Source organism: Schistocerca cancellata, chromosome 1 (assembly GCF_023864275.1).
Source record: "Schistocerca cancellata isolate TAMUIC-IGC-003103 chromosome 1, iqSchCanc2.1, whole genome shotgun sequence".
Classification (NCBI taxonomy): Eukaryota; Metazoa; Arthropoda; class Insecta; order Orthoptera; family Acrididae; genus Schistocerca; species Schistocerca cancellata.
Window position 1 is genome coordinate 362,629,375 of NC_064626.1, and position 18,469 is coordinate 362,647,843.

At 39.2% G+C, this 18,469-nt stretch overlaps 1 protein-coding gene across 2 annotated transcripts in view; it reads right to left on the reverse strand.

Moving 5' to 3' along the window:
* Positions 1–18,469, reverse strand: part of LOC126174517 (PAS domain-containing serine/threonine-protein kinase) — a 284,535-nt gene that overhangs the window by 45,614 nt on the left and 220,452 nt on the right. For both annotated transcript variants that reach the window (XM_049921043.1, XM_049921042.1), the window contains exons 16-18: positions 13,530–13,670; positions 13,234–13,433; positions 4,642–4,775 (exon numbers count right to left, since the gene is read on the reverse strand). In XM_049921043.1, the coding sequence (XP_049777000.1) occupies positions 4,642–4,775; positions 13,234–13,433; positions 13,530–13,670 (475 nt within the window). The remainder of the gene's footprint in view (positions 1–4,641; positions 4,776–13,233; positions 13,434–13,529; positions 13,671–18,469) is intronic.

Genomic DNA, 18,469 nt, shown 5'->3' on the forward strand with positions numbered 1-18,469 from the left:
CCTGTGTAGTGAAGCAGCTATTGAAGTCATTAGTGTTGTTATGCATAGTACATTTGGCAGCTGGAGGATCAAGTTTGTGATTTGTCACAGTTTGGCAGTGGCTATTCGTGTAAGTCATGCCCACATAGAATGATGTAGAGTAACTGCAGTGTATCTTATATTTAACATGGCTGCTTTCACAAGTGGCCCCGCCTTTCATTGGGGAGAAGATACCTGTAACTGGATTGTGGTAGGAGGTGGTGGACATGTGTACAGGACAGGTCTTGCACCTGGGTCGACTACAAGGAAACGATCTATGGCGTGCAGGATTGGGAGCAGGGATGGGCAAAGATACTCATGAGGTTGTATGGGTGGTGGAACACTACTTTGGGTGATGTGGATAGGATTTTGGGAAGGATATTCCTCATCTCACAACACGAGAGATGCTGAATGCTAGTGGAGGATGTGATTGAGCTTTTCAAGGCCAGAGTGATAGTGGTTGAGTCGGGTGTGCTGATTGGTGGCTGGTTAACAGGGTTACTAGTGTCAGAGGAGGAGATGGCATTGAAGATCTGTACATGGGATGAGCTGGATACAACACTGTCTGTCAAAGGCACTGGGAAGGTTATCAGTATATTTCGACAACTCATAATACAGCTGCAGCATCCATAGCTGGCAAGGTTGTATGGAAGAGACTTGTTGATGTGGAACTAGTAACAGCTGTAGAAGCAGAGGTGGTGCTGTTGGTTGGTGTGCTTGATTTGAACACATATATTTGAGAAGCCATCTGAGAGGTGGCGATCAAACATCTAAAAAGGTGGCTTGTAGAGTTCAGAAGAACCAGGGAAGCGGATTTGCCAATAGGTGTCCCTGCTATGGGTCCAGATCATGAAAATGTCAGCAATGAATCTGAGCCAGATAAGGGGCTTTAAGTGTTGCCTGGGTGTGAAGGATTCCTCCAGATGGGTCATAAATAGGTTGGCATACGATGGTGGCATGTTAGTATCCATGGCAGTACCACAGATTTATTTACAAATTTGGCCCTTGAAAATAATTGTGGGCCAGGGTGTGATTGGCAAAGAGGATTAGGAAAGAGGCGGTGAGTTCAATATAAGTTGGGAAAGATAGTTTTCTGTGGCTGACAAGGCCATGGAAATGGGGGATGTTAGGGCATATAGGCACTGCATCCACAGTGGCTGAAAAGGAGTCTGGCAGTGATGGGAAAGGAACTGTGGAAAGGTGGGGAAGGAAGTAAGCAGTGTCTTGCATGTAGGATGGGAGGTTACAGACAAAGGATTGGAAGCGTTGATCAACAACAGCAGGGGGTTCGTTCATAGGGATCACTGTACCCAGCCACAATGAGAAAACCAATGGGGAGACCTAGGGGGTTGGGTTTGTGGAATTTGCTTGAAAGCACTATAGTATACCGTCCAATAGCCCTTGCTTTGGTTATAAATTATTTCAGTTTATGAACAGCCATCTTTAAGAAGTGAAGCACATACAGGGCGTTTCAAAAAGAAAGAGCAGATTTCAAACATTTATTTCTCAAAAACTACAAATGATAGAAACACAATTCAAACGTTTCTTGTCAGAGAAAGGTTCAAAGTTTTTCAATGGTCCGCGCAGAAGTTCCATGCAAATCCGCAGTGGCGCTGGCGTTTGTTTGTAGGAAAATGGCGACGACACCACAGGAACGATCATTTTGTGTGCTGCAATTTGCAAAGTTAGAGTCCATTGTTGGTGTGCAACGTGCATTCCGCCGTCAATTCAACAAACAGCCGCCTCGTCATAAGCAAATTTATGAGTGGCATCACAGATTCGTAGAAGATGGTTGCATCTGCAAGCGAAAAAGCACGGGTCGTCCACACACATCGGATGAAAATGTCGAGCGTGTCCGTGCAGCTTACGAAAGGAGCCCTAGAAAATCCACGACACGGGCAAGTCACGAACTAAACATGTCTAAAACAACGGTATGGCGCGTTCTGAGTAACCGTCTGCACATGAAGCCGTACAAACTGCAGTTATTGCAAGCATTGCGTCCTGACGACCACAACAAAAGGTTCGAATTTTCAACTGCAATTCTACAGGACATGGAAGAGGACAATTTTGCCGAACGATTAATTTTTTCAGATGAATCAACGTTTCACATTTCTGGTAAAGTTAATCGGCATAACGTACGAATTTGGGCGAGTGAAACTCCGAGGGACGTTATTCAACATGAAAGAGACTCACCAAAGGTTAACGTCTTTTGTGCAATTTCGGTAAACAAAGTTTATGGACCTTTCTTTTTCATGGAGAAAACTATCACAGGAACCATTTACCTGGACATGTTAGAAAACTGGCTATTTCCTCAACTTCAGGAAGATTCAAATCACTTCATCTTCATGCAAGATGGCGCCCCACCACACTTCTCTGAACCTGTACGACGGTACCTAAATAACACCATTCCAGGACGGTGGATTGGAAGAGCAGGAGCACAAGATCAATGTCATCGTCTGTGGCCTCCCAGGTCACCAGACCTTACTCCCTGCGATTTTTATTTGTGGGGGTACATAAAGGACTGTGTTTATGTCCCACCTATGCCCGCTACTCTTCAAGAGGTACGACATCGAATTGTTGCGGCCGTGAATTCGGTAACTAAAGACCAGTTGCGTCGTGTGTGGCAAGAAATGAGATACCGGTTTGATATTTGTCGTGTAACAAATGGTGCTCATATTGAGGTACAGTTTTGATATTTGTTGTGTAACATTTGGTACTCATATTGAGTGAAGGACCGTTGGAATTGTGTTTCTATCATTTGTAGTTTTTGAGAAATAAATGTTTGAAATCTGCTCTTTCTTTTTGAAACGCCCTGTATATCCCGACCCAGAACTTTGTAACTGTTCACATTTACCTGTAAGAATCAACTCAACCTGGCTCTGACAATGTTTATCTTTTATTGAAAGAATGTTTCTGAGCTTTGCTATGAGCCCAGTCTTCCCATAGGTTTGAGCCTGGAACCACATTGACATTCAAATCCTTTGAGATAGTATCCTTCAAATGTGTTAATTCTTACATCCACTTCAGTGGAATAACTCTTTTTCATCGAGTGCACTTGCTTCAGCTTACTTACTTCAAGGGTAACACTTCTCATGGTGGTTTTAGTGAACTTTCAAAATGATTACGCACTTACACTAGTAAGATATCTGGACAAAATTTGACCATAAATAATAAATTAATATTTATTATCTGGATATTTGATATGTACAGAAAGATCAGAAAATAAATTATTTTGGATTCTTGATAAATAGCACACTCCTCTTAGTGTCAATCTCTACCATTTATCACTGCCTCTTATGTCCACAGTTCTTCTAGCAATCAACAGTACATTCATCTGTTGTAATAATAGCATGTTGTTGAAAATTATTCAGATATCTTGAAAGTTTTATTGTCATCTGCAGCCTGGATTGTTGTTTCCTTATCAACATACTAACTTACTTCACTGCTGTTAGAAAAATAAAGGCATCATCAGAGAGAGTAGCTCCATATATGAGGCGTGATACAAAAGTAATGGGAAGATTTTTCTTTTTTTCTTTTCAGGATATTTACTCATCAACATCGACTACTTCCCCTTCAAAGTAATTGCCCTCAGATATAATACACTTGTGAGAGTACTTTCTCCAATCTTGGAAGCACATCTGGAACTCACTTTTTGTTATGATGTTCAGCTTCTTCAGCAGATCTGTTTTTATCTCATCAATGGTGGCCAAACAACGTCATTTTATAGTTCTCTTCAGCCTCGGGAATTGAAACAAGTCGCAAGGAGGGAATGTCCGGAAACTATGGTGGCCGAGACAACATAAGGGTTTTCTTTTTTTGCCCAAAAAACCACGAACAGGCATGGAGATGTGTGCAGGAGCCTTATTGTACTGCCATTTCCACAAGTGGCTGTTTTCTTCAGATAGCTTCACGCAAACAGCACATAACTTCCAGGTATTATATTTTATTGAACATATGACTATGAGGCAGGAACTCATGATGCACTATTTCATTGTAACCACAGAAAACAGTGAGAAGAACCTTCAAGTATGATTGAACTTGTCGAATTTTTTTTGGCATTGTATCTTCAGTCAGTTTCCATTGGGATGATTGGGACTTGGTTGTGACATGATACCTGTATATGCATGTTTCATCACTTGTTACATCATTCTTTACAAATTCTGCATTATCATCTTCATTCAGCAATTCCTGAGCAATCTACATGTGACTTCATTTTTGGTCGAAATTCAACAATTTTGGAACAATCTTTGTTGCTACGTGTTTCATGCCCAAAACAAACACACGCACAGAAGTAAAAATACTAATATTGAAACTAATGAAATGAACAAATCTAGAACTAAAGAAATAGACACAAAAATATATTTTGCCTTATTCAATTAAATATTTCCAAACATGAAATAGTTTTTATGTTAACTCCCTCTCAGTAATGTCCTTAGATAATTGTGAGGAAAGTAAAGCCAAAGGGAAAATATTTAAATTTCCTGACATTTCTAAGAACACTACAATTTTAATATTGTTAGCAGATTTCTGTTGTTATACTTCTGAAAGTTGAAAGTATTATGGCCATCATCAGGGTCATTATACGAAATAATTGGATGAAATTAAGAAACTGCAGTAAATTACCTTCTGAAACCGATGAAGGTGGGTGCAATTCTGCTTTCATAATTTCTTCAACGTCAAAAAAAGGGTTTTCACCAAATGTCATAACATACAGTGTTACACCAAGAGACCACATTTCCAGTTCTGGACCTTCGTACCTAAAAATGTGAGTAAAATACGTATGTTACTTTTCTATGGTTAAAAAGTTATGAACGAAACGCACAGAAGCATATATCAACAATGTATTGTCACTCAAACTACGATAGAGAGAGAGAGAGAGAGAGAGAGAGAGAGAGAGAGACTGCATTATTAAGGAACTACTTGGCATAAGAAAAACCATCTTAGTAACATCAACATGCTTTGACAAGTTTCATTAAAACATATCAAGCCAAACGTAAATTAACTTTAATTTCTGTGAGTTTAGATCTTTTGTTGAGTCTGCCAAACTGCTATTACTTCATTACTGCTTCAGGTACTATGCTGATAGGTTTTATCCTCTGTCAGACACCTGCTGTGTGTCTGTAAGAAGTTTAAAAGTTAGTTTGCCTTCTTTGGCATACAAAATACACCATGTGTGTAGTTTTGTGAGAAAAATTTTTCCTGTTAGATTTTCAGCTTTCATTAATACAGTTGCTGTTTTGCATCTGGTTTTGTATACAAGTTGTCTACAAAGTACAAACAACATTTTTCTTGTTCAACTCACTTAAAAATGTCACATTTGTTAATAGCAGTCCACACACGAATGGGGAACGCTCCAAATGCTTAAGCTTTTGCTACTAGGATTAATAACGGAACTTAAGGGGTTCAACTGCGAGAAGACAACCTCAGCTGTTTCTCGCAGCAGGAAAGGCATCTCTCCGTATGAGCTATCTAATAGCAAAAAGCTATCAGTCCATATTCCTTTTCACACACACACACACACACACACACACACACACACACACACACACACACACACACACACACAGAGAGAGAGAGAGAGAGAGAGAGAGAGAGAGAGAGAGAGAGAGAGAGAGAGAGGTACTTCATTCAGCACAACCTCATAAAAACATTACCTATTTTATGCTCACAGGCTTTTGTGCTGAAAGGCAGTTTACATTAATTTTGTCTGTATTATAGAGTGAAACATATTGGGAAATAAAAAACTAACTTTCAGCACTTCCAACACTGTAATCTACAGCCCACATGAATTTCATGTACAAAGGAAGACTGTTTTCCTTCACATTTGCTATGTAGTTTGCATAGAGTGACAGTAGGCTCACTAAATTTGACTAGCAAAAGTTGTCAGTAAAACTAAATTTGTGGAGCATTGTTTTTCAGTAATGTAAGTACTTAAAAACCCTGTTTGCTGGTGTTGAGAATCACATAAAACAAACTCAAGAAAAAGTAATAGTGCTGCACACACTTACACAACTTAAAATAAAGATGAAGAATAAATCTGATTGCACTAGAAGGCTGCAGTATATTTTCAGAGTGTAATTCAAAGGCCCAGGATTTCCTCTTGCATGTCATCAATAAGAGCAGGCAGATTAAAACTGTGTGTTAGACTGTGACTCAAACCTAGACATTTGCCTTTCAGGGGCAATGAAAGGTATCTGTTGTTGCACATAGAATAGTAAGTGCAAGAATAAAATTTTGCTAAGAACTGATGGAGACATTGTAAAGTGGGGCACCATCTGCTAGTTACACAACAGCGTCGTGACCAAATGTCAACATGGGAGGCCCATAGTACAAACAAACTGGGAGCTAGTTTCATCAGACTTTGCAAGACTGAAGGCAAGAATGACTGATTCAGCACTTTGACAACACTGCACAACAGACAGAAAATGGTACTGTAATGAGGCTAAATGTAGTCACTTCCCTTAGAGATGTCATAAGAACACCTATAGGGATGCAAGCTTCATGTAAAGGAATGCTCTGAAAGCTGTGCACGGCAAGTTCCTCGCTGAACATTCACATGTCACCTCATGCTTTCAGGCAGTGCAGACTCAGCACAGTTGCTTCTAGGTAGACAGCACTCTACAGGATTACTCGCCAACCCACTGTGACCACTGGTCAAAATCCTGAATAACCAACTTTTGCAGTGAGGACATACAGGAAAAGTGTCAATGACATTCTGGAACGTACCAACAGGGATGCAGAGCCACATCGGATCCAGTGCCACGGCCAGCTGTGCTAGGTTTCTTGATTTGGCGCGAACAGACCACTCAAGGTAGTCCTACAGATTCTTGATTAGTTTTAAATCTAGGGAGTTTAATAGCCATGGGAGTAAGGTTGTCAACTCCTCCTCTTAAAACCACACACGCACACTGTGAGCTGTGCAACAGGTTGCACTGTCCTGCTGGTAGAAGTCACAGTGTCAAGGAAAAACAAACTGCATGTAGGCGTGGATATAGTCACCAAGGATAGATTCATACTTGCGTTGATCCATTGTACCTTCCAGAATGACAACATTCCCCAGACTATAACACTCCCTCCTCCAGCCTGCATCCTTCCAGTGACTGTTTTGAGGGCCACACAGGCCAAGTGCCACCTGTCTAAGGGAACATAAAACATAATTAATCTGAAAAGATCAGCTGTTGCCACTCAGTGGACACCCATTTATGGTACTGACGTGCAAATCCCAGCCTTCATTGCCCTTTAACAGCAGTCACCATGGGTGTATGAATCAGGTGTCTGCTGTGGACGCCCATATGCAGAAACGTTCTTTGAACAGTCATTAAGGAGACACTGTTGGTAGCCCATTGGTTCAACTTGGCGGTCAGTCGCTCTACAGCTGCACATCTGTTAACCTGTGCATATCTCCACATTATTTGTACAACCATGTCATGTATTGCCCACGGTGCACTAGAGTGCCTCAGCATCTGTTTCTGTCACACCATTTTGGTATACATGGTATACTTTAACCACAGGGACGCACAAACAGTTTACAAACTTGGCTGTTTCGGAAATGCTTCTGCTGTTGGCCCAAAGGCCAAGTTGAAATAAGATAAAAACACAGGTAGAATAACCTTGAATAAAAAAAGGTAGGGCATATTCCTTTCGTTTACTTTAGTAAGGAAATGGTGAGTGACGAGCCATGAAAAAAGATATGGTTCATTTCAGTGAGTAAGTGGTTCTGATGAAATCTCTGAAAAGAACAAATTTTTCCCACCTCTAATTGAAACTATCTTTCTCAAGTCAGTAAGAGTGACCAACTCCCCTTACTTTCCAGGCTCTCCTGTATTACAGCATTTTTTTTTAAAAAATCCTTCCAGTTCCCTCACTGACTACACTTACTTTCATATATTTTGTCAACACTCACTGCTATAAAAATTAATCCTGTTAAGTACTATCAATAGCTCACAATCCCTAATTGGCAGACCTTGAAAAGTTTTTGTATAGCAACTGATACTATTCTCAACATGCAGTCTTTTTTCTGTTCATCCATCTACGGAAAAAATATGGTTTGGTTCACGGAAATGTGAGGAGCACAGAAAGAATGACATACCCTATACTTCTAGAAGGGCTGCAAGACAGGAAAGGGGGTGGGGAATGTTTGCTTATATCTTGATAAGTACTGGCAACGCATGGATCCACTTGCTTCGAACTGATCAGCAGCTATGGTATAAATGAGACACCTGTGTCTAGTGACTGCACTGTCAATTGAATGTTAAACTCTTATCTTTCTTCCTTCTCTAATTAAGACATGGACGTAACGAGGACTCTTGGAAACACATTATAGACACGTACATGTTTCAACACACCTGTTACATTATTTATATTTCAATTGATTCACACAATACAACAGTTTGAAATGCTTCGAAAGAGCCAGCACTGATAGATCAACAGATCACTTAAGCTGGCAGCAATCAAAAACAGGTAGCAGTCAATATGAAATGTTCCAATTTGTGTAGTGTCCTTTACCATACCATTCGGTGTTTACGTGTGTGTACATTTGTTTCTAAAGTGAATCAGTTTTCATCGTGTGCTCTCACGTCAAGAGGCAAGAAGCTTGGTGTTCGTGAATTTTCACCACAAATGAAACTTATTACAATCTTTTGATTCTAAAAACTTCATTTTGGTTTGTGGAGCAACCCAAAAATATGGTACTTCTTATATGAGATAACAGATTAAATGTAAGAAAAGTAGCCAGCTTTTTTTTTCTTTACATTATATCTTCATCGTCACTCATTCCAGTGCAATGTGATGTTGCTGTGCAGTTGAAATTTATTGTAACAAAATCTCCCTTAAAATCATGATCAAATGTCGGTTGCGCTACAACCAGCGCACTACCTATTATGTCATTCAAGAAATCTTTCCAACTCTTACTAGCCTATTGTTTGTGAAGGACAGTGGTATATTTTGGTACCCATTCTAGAACACAATTTTAAATTATTACCAAAAAATTCTTTATTATGAACTAACTATTTGTTCTTGCTTCACAACAGAAGTTAAAAAGGGCCTTTGCATACCGTCGCTTTTTAGGATTCTGTATCTTAGTTGGTAGAAACAGAACACTTTTAGGATCATTTTGTCAACAAACCTGTTTTTCCTAGCGAAGAAGTCATATACAAATGAAACCTATTGAAAGAAGCAAAGCAGTTATGTTAAGTTTTTAATATACAAAGCAAAACCAATAAGGCCATACATCATTGCCAAGTAAACTCAATGTCAGTCTGCATTTGTAAGGATAAGATTGTGGTGCTTGATTCTGTCACTGATCTTAAAATACTGTCTGAAAATCTGTCTGAAAATACTTCAGCCACTGAGGTAAAAAACTTAGTCTCGTGTATTGGTTCTGTGGTATACTACACTGTCAATAAGGTAAACATCCAAACTACTGGGCAGATTCCTACAACTTTAACTTACAATATCTTTTTTCCCTACAAACAGATTTTGATAAAAATAAGGCCTATATATTGCCTCAAGATACACTCAAGTTACCTGTGAAAACCATCTCTAAATTCTTCTCGTTGTTTTGGAGATTAAGAGTGTTCAAACAGACTGACAGACACGACAGTTGATGTTCAGTTACTTTAAGATGACTGCATCTAGAAACAAACTGTGAATGTATTACTGTGTTCAAAATTACATTAGGAAAGACACCAACGAAGGAAGCAGTGAATTGAGGTACATCACACGTTCATCCAATCTCAAGGGACCCTTACACACAACTAGCAGTTGCAGCTAAATGAACAGACATGTTGATAAGACAATTATGAATACACAAATTTTGATCACATTGTACTTTGTCAAAAACAAAAATTTACAAGAGAAAATAATATCTTTCAACTAATTTATTAATGTTACTTATCTTATGCAGCCTGATCAAATTAAATTATTTAATAAATCACATATCACCTGTTTGCTGCAGCTGACTCTGCATGGAGACTGGTTTCTCTTCAAGTACAGTATAATAAATAAAAATCTCCCTCAGTCCCTACACACAATCAAAAATTTTATAGTAACTAAACTGGTAGAAAATTTGTAATTGCTGCAGTGTAACACCTACCTAAATGCTACAGAGCATTTGCAACTTCAGAAACAGGAGCATAAAGCATAACTATTTTTTCTTCCCTAACTACTTGACAGCAGATTGTAAGCAATAAGTTTAGTTGACTGTAACTTTTCTTCCTTCCAGTCTCTAAATTGAATTGGTCTGCCAGTATGGTGGCTCTTTTTAGGAACTTTTACTCCCCCCCCCCCCCCCCCCCAATCTGATTCCACTCCACATAGAAATGAAGTGCGTGAAATTTGGTCTCAGCAGGATGAAGAGAAGAGAGGCCCAAGGGCCTCAATACCTAAATGTCAGCAAGTTGTTTACGCTAGTTGGACGATGTGATGAGTCAACGAACCCAAGCCAGGCAGAGGGCAGTGCGAGCCTTGACTTTTAACGACATAATACAGACCACACCAGTTGGCCAGTAGCCTCTCACTCGAAAGGGAAGATAGCACTTGCAGTAAGGACAAGTTTGGTTATGAGAGAAAATTTATTTACATCAAAGCTGATTAAAACTGTGTGCCCGACCGAGACTCGAACTCGGGTCCTTTGCTTTTCGCGGGCAAGTTTCATATCAGCACACACTCCGCTGCAAAGTGAAAATCTCATTCTGGAAACATCCCCCAGGCTGTGGCTAAGCCATGTCTCCACAGTATCCTTTCTTTTAGGAGTGCTACTTCTGCAAGGTTCGCAGAAGAGCTTCTGTAAAGTTCGCAGAAGAGCTTCTGTAAAGTTTGGAAGGTAGGAGACGAGATATTGGCAGAAGTAAAGCTGTGAGTACCAGGCGTGAGTCGTGCTTCGGTAGATCAGATAGTAAAGCACTTGCCAGCGAAAGGCAAAGGTCCCGAGTTCGAGTCTCGGTCAAGCACACAGTTTTAATCTGCCAGGAAGTTTCATATCAGCGCACACTCCGCTGCAGAGTGAAAATCTCATTCTACATCAAAGCTATTTCAGTGAAATTTCTGGAAGTTATCAGTCAAATTAACGTTACAGGCTTTCGTTTAGAATTTGTGGATGTGTTAATGAACTGTGCCTCAAAGTGCCAGACTAGCTGTACAAGAAGTCATGATATATTGGAGAAAAATATACAAATTCCCACAAAGAACTGAGAAACTTCTTATCAAAATTAGAACCTTTCTACTAACAAACAACTACAGAAGTATGCTGGATGATCATCAGACATTCATATGCAAAAAGAGAGAATGTTCAGAAACTTAGCATTACTACTGAATAAGATAAACAGATTTTGAGCAATCAGTTGCTGAAAGGACAGGCAGAATTCACACAGAAAATTCACTAGCTACTTCAGAAAGAGAGAAGAGCATCTGAACGAGCAGAGGCAGCCAGAAAGAGGGGAGATTGATGTGAATATGAAATTCAGTACTTCGATATGTAAATTATTTATGAGTTTATAGCATAAATTTTAAACAATGGAAAATCCAGAATGGAATGTAACAATATTATGAAAAGGAAAGTCGCTACTCACCATATAGCGGAGATGCAAGTCGCAGATAGGCACAACAAAAAGGCTGTCACAAATAAACCTTTGGCCATTAAGGCCTTCGTCAACAATAACCCCCCCCCCCCCCCACACACACACACAACTGCAGTCTCAGGCAACTGAAACCATACAGCGAGCAGCAGCACCAGTGAAAACTCATTGAAGGAGGTAACTGTCTCCTGAATTTGTCAGCTTTGCAGTTTTTGATTCTAATTGATCTTCTAACTCACGAACAAAAATAGTCAACACACTGAATCGTGACACAGAACACAAAAATATTAAAAAGGGTCCAAGAAGGAATCAATTAAATATCAGAAATAATCGATAATGGTATTAAACAATTTGTTTCTAACAAAATAAGACTGCTTCTAACAGCTTTGACTACGGTGAAAAGTTCCTGAAGACAGATCCATTGCAGTTGTATGAAAATGATTTCATCAATCTTCTATATCTCGTCAATAAACTTAAAGCTCTAAATAGTTAGTTGGAAAGCTTGTAGAAGACTAAGATAAAAAAAAAGGGAAGAGTATTTCTGTAAGTTTTTAGGATACAAAAGGAAATTATTCTGAAATGTAGGGGCCTAAACGCACAGCCTCCCTTTTTATTATTGAGCCCAAATTACACAACTCATTTTTTTCGTGCCATGGAACTAAGCTACAGGGACATACAAAGAAAAAAAATGAAACTTGAGAAATAAGAGCCACCCTAGCCTACCACTTACAGGGGTCCTACAGACTGAGGTGGATGGTGGTGGTGGTGCTGGTGGTTGTTAGTGTTTAACGTCCCGTCGACAACGAGGTCATTAGAGACGGAGCGCAAGCTCGGCTTAGGGAAGGATTGGGAAAGAAATCGGCCGTGCCCTTTCAAAGGAACCATCCCGGCATTTGCCTGAAACGATTTAGGGAAATCATGGAAAACCTAAATCAGGATGGCCGGATTGAGGTGGAATTGATATCAGAATGCGACTTGGAATTTTTCCCATGTACACAGAAATGCAATGCCAGGGGTGAAAGCAGCAATAAGTGATAGAAAAATTAGGATTGTCTCTTCACCCTTCAATTTGTAGTCTTAAAACTTACCTACTGTGCCAGCAAACCATAGTGCTTCACTGCTAATCATCACAAGTACGTAATATTACATGTTAATATCGTAGCCTCTGTGAACTAATTTTAAATTCATTCCCCCCCTCCAATAAGAAAGCATTTTAAAACGATTACTGAATACTCATTATTTTTATTTCCAACTTAAAATTTAATAGCTGTTACAGTTGAAGCCTTTAGGCTCTGCTGACGTGTCAACTGAAGTATATACTTCCAACAGAATATGCAGGACATCATAGTAACATATGGTTCCATGTAAAAGCGGTAGCCGAGCTGAACACCACAGCATAACACTCCTTTCCAAAATGTATTATACATGCTATTGTCTGGTTAGTTTATCTTTCTAACCTCATCTACTTTTACAGAAAACAGAAACTAGTCAAAGAGGCATGAGAAACTTGGCAGAAAAAGAGCTGAAAATCATCTCTCAAGTACAATCAAGCAGTGTTTTACAATTTATCAACTGTATGCAGCACTACAACAATGAGAAATCACCCATTTTGATATTCTCCTGGGAATACAAATGCTCTTACTTATTGCCTGCAAGCACTTCTGGACTACAGTATTCCACTGTTCCATAAAATGTGGAAAATAAACGTCCTTCACTCATGAATGTTGCTGATCCAAAATCAATTAGTTTGGCATGAAACTTTTCATTTATTATAATATTCTCATCTTTTATATCACGGTGTAGTATTTGTAAAGAATGAAGGTAGTCAACGGCTGAAACTATCTGGAAAAAAAAGAGGAAGGCAACACATGAAACCACAGGAAAATATATAACCACTGTCATAAAAATTTCTACATTTTTAAAGGTTCCTGCTATTACCTGCCTAAAGATGTAACTATTCAGTGTCTCATCAAGATACGGTTTTCTGTCAATGAACTCGAACAGGTCCATCCCTGCTCCATGTTTTTCCATAACCAACTGGAAAAATTTTGGATTTTCAAAGACGTCTAGGACTTTAACCTAGAACATAAATTTAAATACAGACCATACTGATACAAACAGAAGAAAAGAATGAGAGAACATCAACTAAAAGTTAACTATGAAACAACAGAAGTAAACTTTATTGGCAATGCAACCATTTAGACATAAAACTAAAATTGGTAAAAATAAACGACAAAGAAAAATTAGTATAAGATATTGTGTGTGATAATACTGTAATGAAGTTTCAGTAAAATATAAATACTTCAGGAGTAAAGGATGTTGCTCTCCGACAAGCATGGTGAGCTGCTCAGCTCCTAAATGGCAATGGCTGGACACAAAATGCTAGTGCTGCATTTTGGCACGTGGACTAGGGTGGAGTGGGTGTTTGTTGGACAGGGTGGGTAGAAGGTGAGGGGGGAAAGAGTCATGGAGAGAGGTTGGGGATGGATGACTAGCAACCTGGAGGGAGGCAGCCGGTTTGCCGGCTAGGAATGTGGGAAGGGAGGGATGACAGATGTGTAGTTGTCAGAAGCAGTGGGGAACAGTTCACACTGAAGGTGACATAGGAATGTGAATTAGGAGAGGGCGACATGATGGAGGGACAAGAAGTTGTTGGGTAGATGGTGTGGGGACCATAGGTTACCATAAATGGTGGCCAGGGTGATAATGAAAGTGAGAATAGCACCCATCTGCATAGTTCACACAAGCTGGTGGTGGAGGGATGCATCCACATGGCCCGGGTTGTAAAGTAGCCATTTAAATTGAGCAAGTTTTCTCAGCTGCATTTTGTGCCACTGGGTGGTCAACTTTGTTTTTGGTGATAGTTTGGCAGCCACCTTTCCATAAATTAGGGTCTACAGTAATATGCATCCATGCTGCTTCTGTATGTATTCTAATATAATCTACCAGTTTACATTAGATCAATTTCTCAAATTTTTCTTGTTCCTTCAAAACAAACAAAGGAGCTACTTAATCTATCTTCCATCTATTTGCCTAACAATATATTTCACCCACCCCCGTTCCATTCTTTTTCTTTTTACTGTACTATATTTTGATGTAAGATTGTTTAGCATTATATAGTGTAGTGTCAGATTGCTGTTAATTGCCTCTCTTTTATTAATACATATTCTTTGCTTATTTCACATCCCAGAAGGTTTCCTTGGTGGGATCTACACAATACAACAAATGAATGAATGAACAAACAAATGGACGAACAAACGAATCACTGCATTACAATTATAATTAAGTCTTTCACTTCTAGTCTGTTCCAAGATTCATTTGCCTGCTCTCCTAGCAATTCCCAATTCACATTACTGTACTGCTTCTGAGCCACCTCAGTTTCTGAACAGTTCTCACAACAGAAATCAACATCTCATTCCAGATGTTAACACAGATAATACACACTAATTGTAGTCTCTCCATTTCTGGTACAATGGAAGCTTAGTTTTGAAAACTCTAGAGTACTAAAAGCACTCCAGGGCATATTTACTCTTCTGTTTATTTCTTTTCATGTACATCTAATCATCTTAAACTGTTGCAAACCGGAAAATAAATCCACTGGTTCTATGAATCTGACACACCTTCATATTTGCAATGTTAAATTCTTACAGTTGTTCTTGAAGTGTGCGTGTGCACCTTTGAGGCTGTGATGGCCCTTCACCACACATCAATTTTAGCAGTCTGGCCCTGTTCCAGCTGAGTCTATCTCGCTACAGGTATCAGGTAATGCAATGAGGTTCTTCCCTTATATACCTTTGTTGCTTCCACCCAACGCTCTTGGTTCTGCCTTGCAACTGGATACTCAGTCGCTGGCTAATAGGACCAAGGCAATAGCTCTGCATCTAGGTAGGTTTCCTTCAGCTTAATCTTGCTCTGGCGTTATCTTTGAGGCAACAAATGCAAAGTTTGGTCCCGTATACATGTTGCAATGGACATGCCAAATGGTTAGAGGCTGTGTATGCTTGTTAGAAAACAGATTCACCCACACCACACTGTCTCTACACCTGTGAAGTTATGTAGGGACTAATGCTCCTACAATGGAAAACTTACAATGCCACCAGCAAATCAAAGATGGTTCAGATATGTTCCATCAACACACAATACTTCATTTATCCCTCTTAAGAATCTGAAAAATTTGTCTTGGGCTGCTGTGAAAAGTTATGAGAATAAAGAAGGAAGATTAAGATTTATTGTCTCAATGATAACAAGGCCACTAGAGAGGTAACACAAGCTTGTCTCTATAAGGACGGGAGAGAGAGTCAGTCATGTCCTTTGAGAATGAATCAACCTATAATTTGCATTAAATGAATTAAGGAAACAATGGAAAATTTCCTTGCCAGATTTCTCTCTCAATGGTGTCATTAAATAATTTATTCATTCTTTTTATGAAATTTGTAGCCTGCTCCACTTAAACTATTTTAAGATAAGCCACATTGCTGCAGCCACACTACAATTACACTAGTGGCAGATGGAGATCATTTAACAGGCCTGTATTGGTGATCTTAGTAGTTTAGTTCACACAGGCCATTTTGTGTTTTCAAATCCTGAATATCAACAGTCATACATGGAGATCCTCAGCCACAATGTCATCCATTCTCTCCCTGTTAGCAAGTTCACCACAATATAGTGAAACTAGAAGATTCTACAGCAGACAAGGCCCAGCAATTGTAAAATCATTCAAAGTGGTACAGGCAGTTAATAAACCATTCAAAGAGATGTAGGCTTTGTACCACATCATAAATCCGATGCCATTACCCACCTGTAACAGTATGCACCAGGACCATTTTCAGCACTTTTCTCTATCACGGGCTGTTCAACATCAACATACTAACACTATCATCATAGCTTACCATAAGGTTGTAGGCAGCACAAATATCCACAGCAACAGAAACAAGGCAGATGGAAATATTTAGCTAACCAGGAAAATCTTGCTCTCTGATAGTTATTGTTGGACAAACAACAGCTCCAAGCCAATTTTAAGTCAACAAATATGTATCAGTGTCACAAATAAAGGTCAAAACTACAGTCGTTGAGACTAATTGTTGATGTCGTCAGTACATTTTCACACACAGTCTGTACATTTTCACACACAGTCTGCTATAATAACCAGTCCAATGCAATTAAACAATTCCCTATCAAAACTCCTTACAAACAAATGACCCATTCCATCACACTTTTGATAATTTTCACTGGTGGGTTAGGTTGCACTACTAATTATGAAGTTCACTCCTCCAGCATATCCATATTAAAATCTATTTTCAAGCTCAGTTAAATAGACTATTGCCACACAATGTCACAGACCCAATATCCTACAGTTTTTCTCACTCATAATTTGAAATCAAATGAAGCTCTTCTGCTGTATGGTGTTCAACGTGTAGATAATGGCCTACATATTTTCAGTTGCCACATAGGTTTTTAGAGTTTTTCTGATAAACATTTCACATGGGGGCTACAAATCCGTATTAAGTCACCCAGAATTTGGCTTATTGATAAGTGTGTGTTGTTATCACACTCTCAGATCACCTACAGGGGCATCCCATGTATGAATGCAATATAGTTGTCTTGCTTCTCCAAGTCTGAAGATGAGCTGTTAGGCAGTCATCCTTAGTATCACTGGCTGGAAATGGGAACAGGGTGTTCACTATTGTTACAGAACCACGACTCCAGCAGAAAAAGTGGTATGTCACTATTAGCTGCACAGTACACAAATTTCACAATAGGCTGTGCTGGGTCACCTTTCGTTCAATGTCCATGGAAAGAATATCTGTGAATTCTTCTTAAGGCACCTTCTTCTGATGGAAGTTGGCAGTCCGTGTAGCCAGTTCTTGATGTGATGTTACAGCATGGAAGGTATCTTCTGATGTGCAATTGTACTATTTCTGAATGTCCTTCAATCATGAGTTCCTTTGTTTTCCAACATACCTTTCCCTTTAATTTCCCCTTCAATTATGAGTTTTAATGTCTGGCATCGTTTTCCTCTTGTAATGTATCCTAAATATTGATTTTTCCTTTGTTTTATAGGGGCAACAGTTCTTTTTGCTTTTTCATCGAATGAAGGGCTTTCTTTGGAATTTTCAGCAACCAAGGAATCTGTCAACGCATTATTAAAATTTCACAAGGCCATTTGTCTGCAGGAGGAGGCTGCTGTCATTCTGTTGGTGATGTTGCAGTATGAAATTAACTCTGACACTTTAACTGTTTGGAAACTTCTCAATGATCTGACAGTTTTACACACATGGCAAAACATCCTGTATATTGTATTTGTCAATAATTTCATAGAATGCATGAAAAGGAGAGGCAAGGAAAGGCAAAAGTTTGGACCGAGGATTCAAGAAACGATGGATGATTACACAAAAAAATTCAACAAAATTTGAGAAACTCTTAACAGCCTTTCTAAAAACTTTTTGACTAATGTGATGAAGACCTAGGTGCATCGAACAAATTTATTCTGTTAACAGACTCATGGCCAGCACAATAAATCCACACAATTTTCGAAGATGATTTTGGAATGCTATCATGTGGTATTAAAGAGTTCCCCCCAAATTGCATTCTTCTTAGTGCAATCTTGTGACATTTATTTTTATCATCAGGTAAAGAATTTGATCGAAAAGCTTCAGAACTGCTCTCTCTCAGTGAGGGAAAAAGAAATCACACCCCGAAAAGACTCCAAGATACGTTCCACTGCACATCACCAGCTATTGTCACCACATTTATTTTTATCATCAGGTAAAGAATTTCATCGAAAAGCCTCAGAACTGCTCTCTCTCAGTGAGGGAAAAAGAAATCACACCCCGAAAAGACTCCAAGATACGTTCCACTGCACATCACCAGCTATTGTC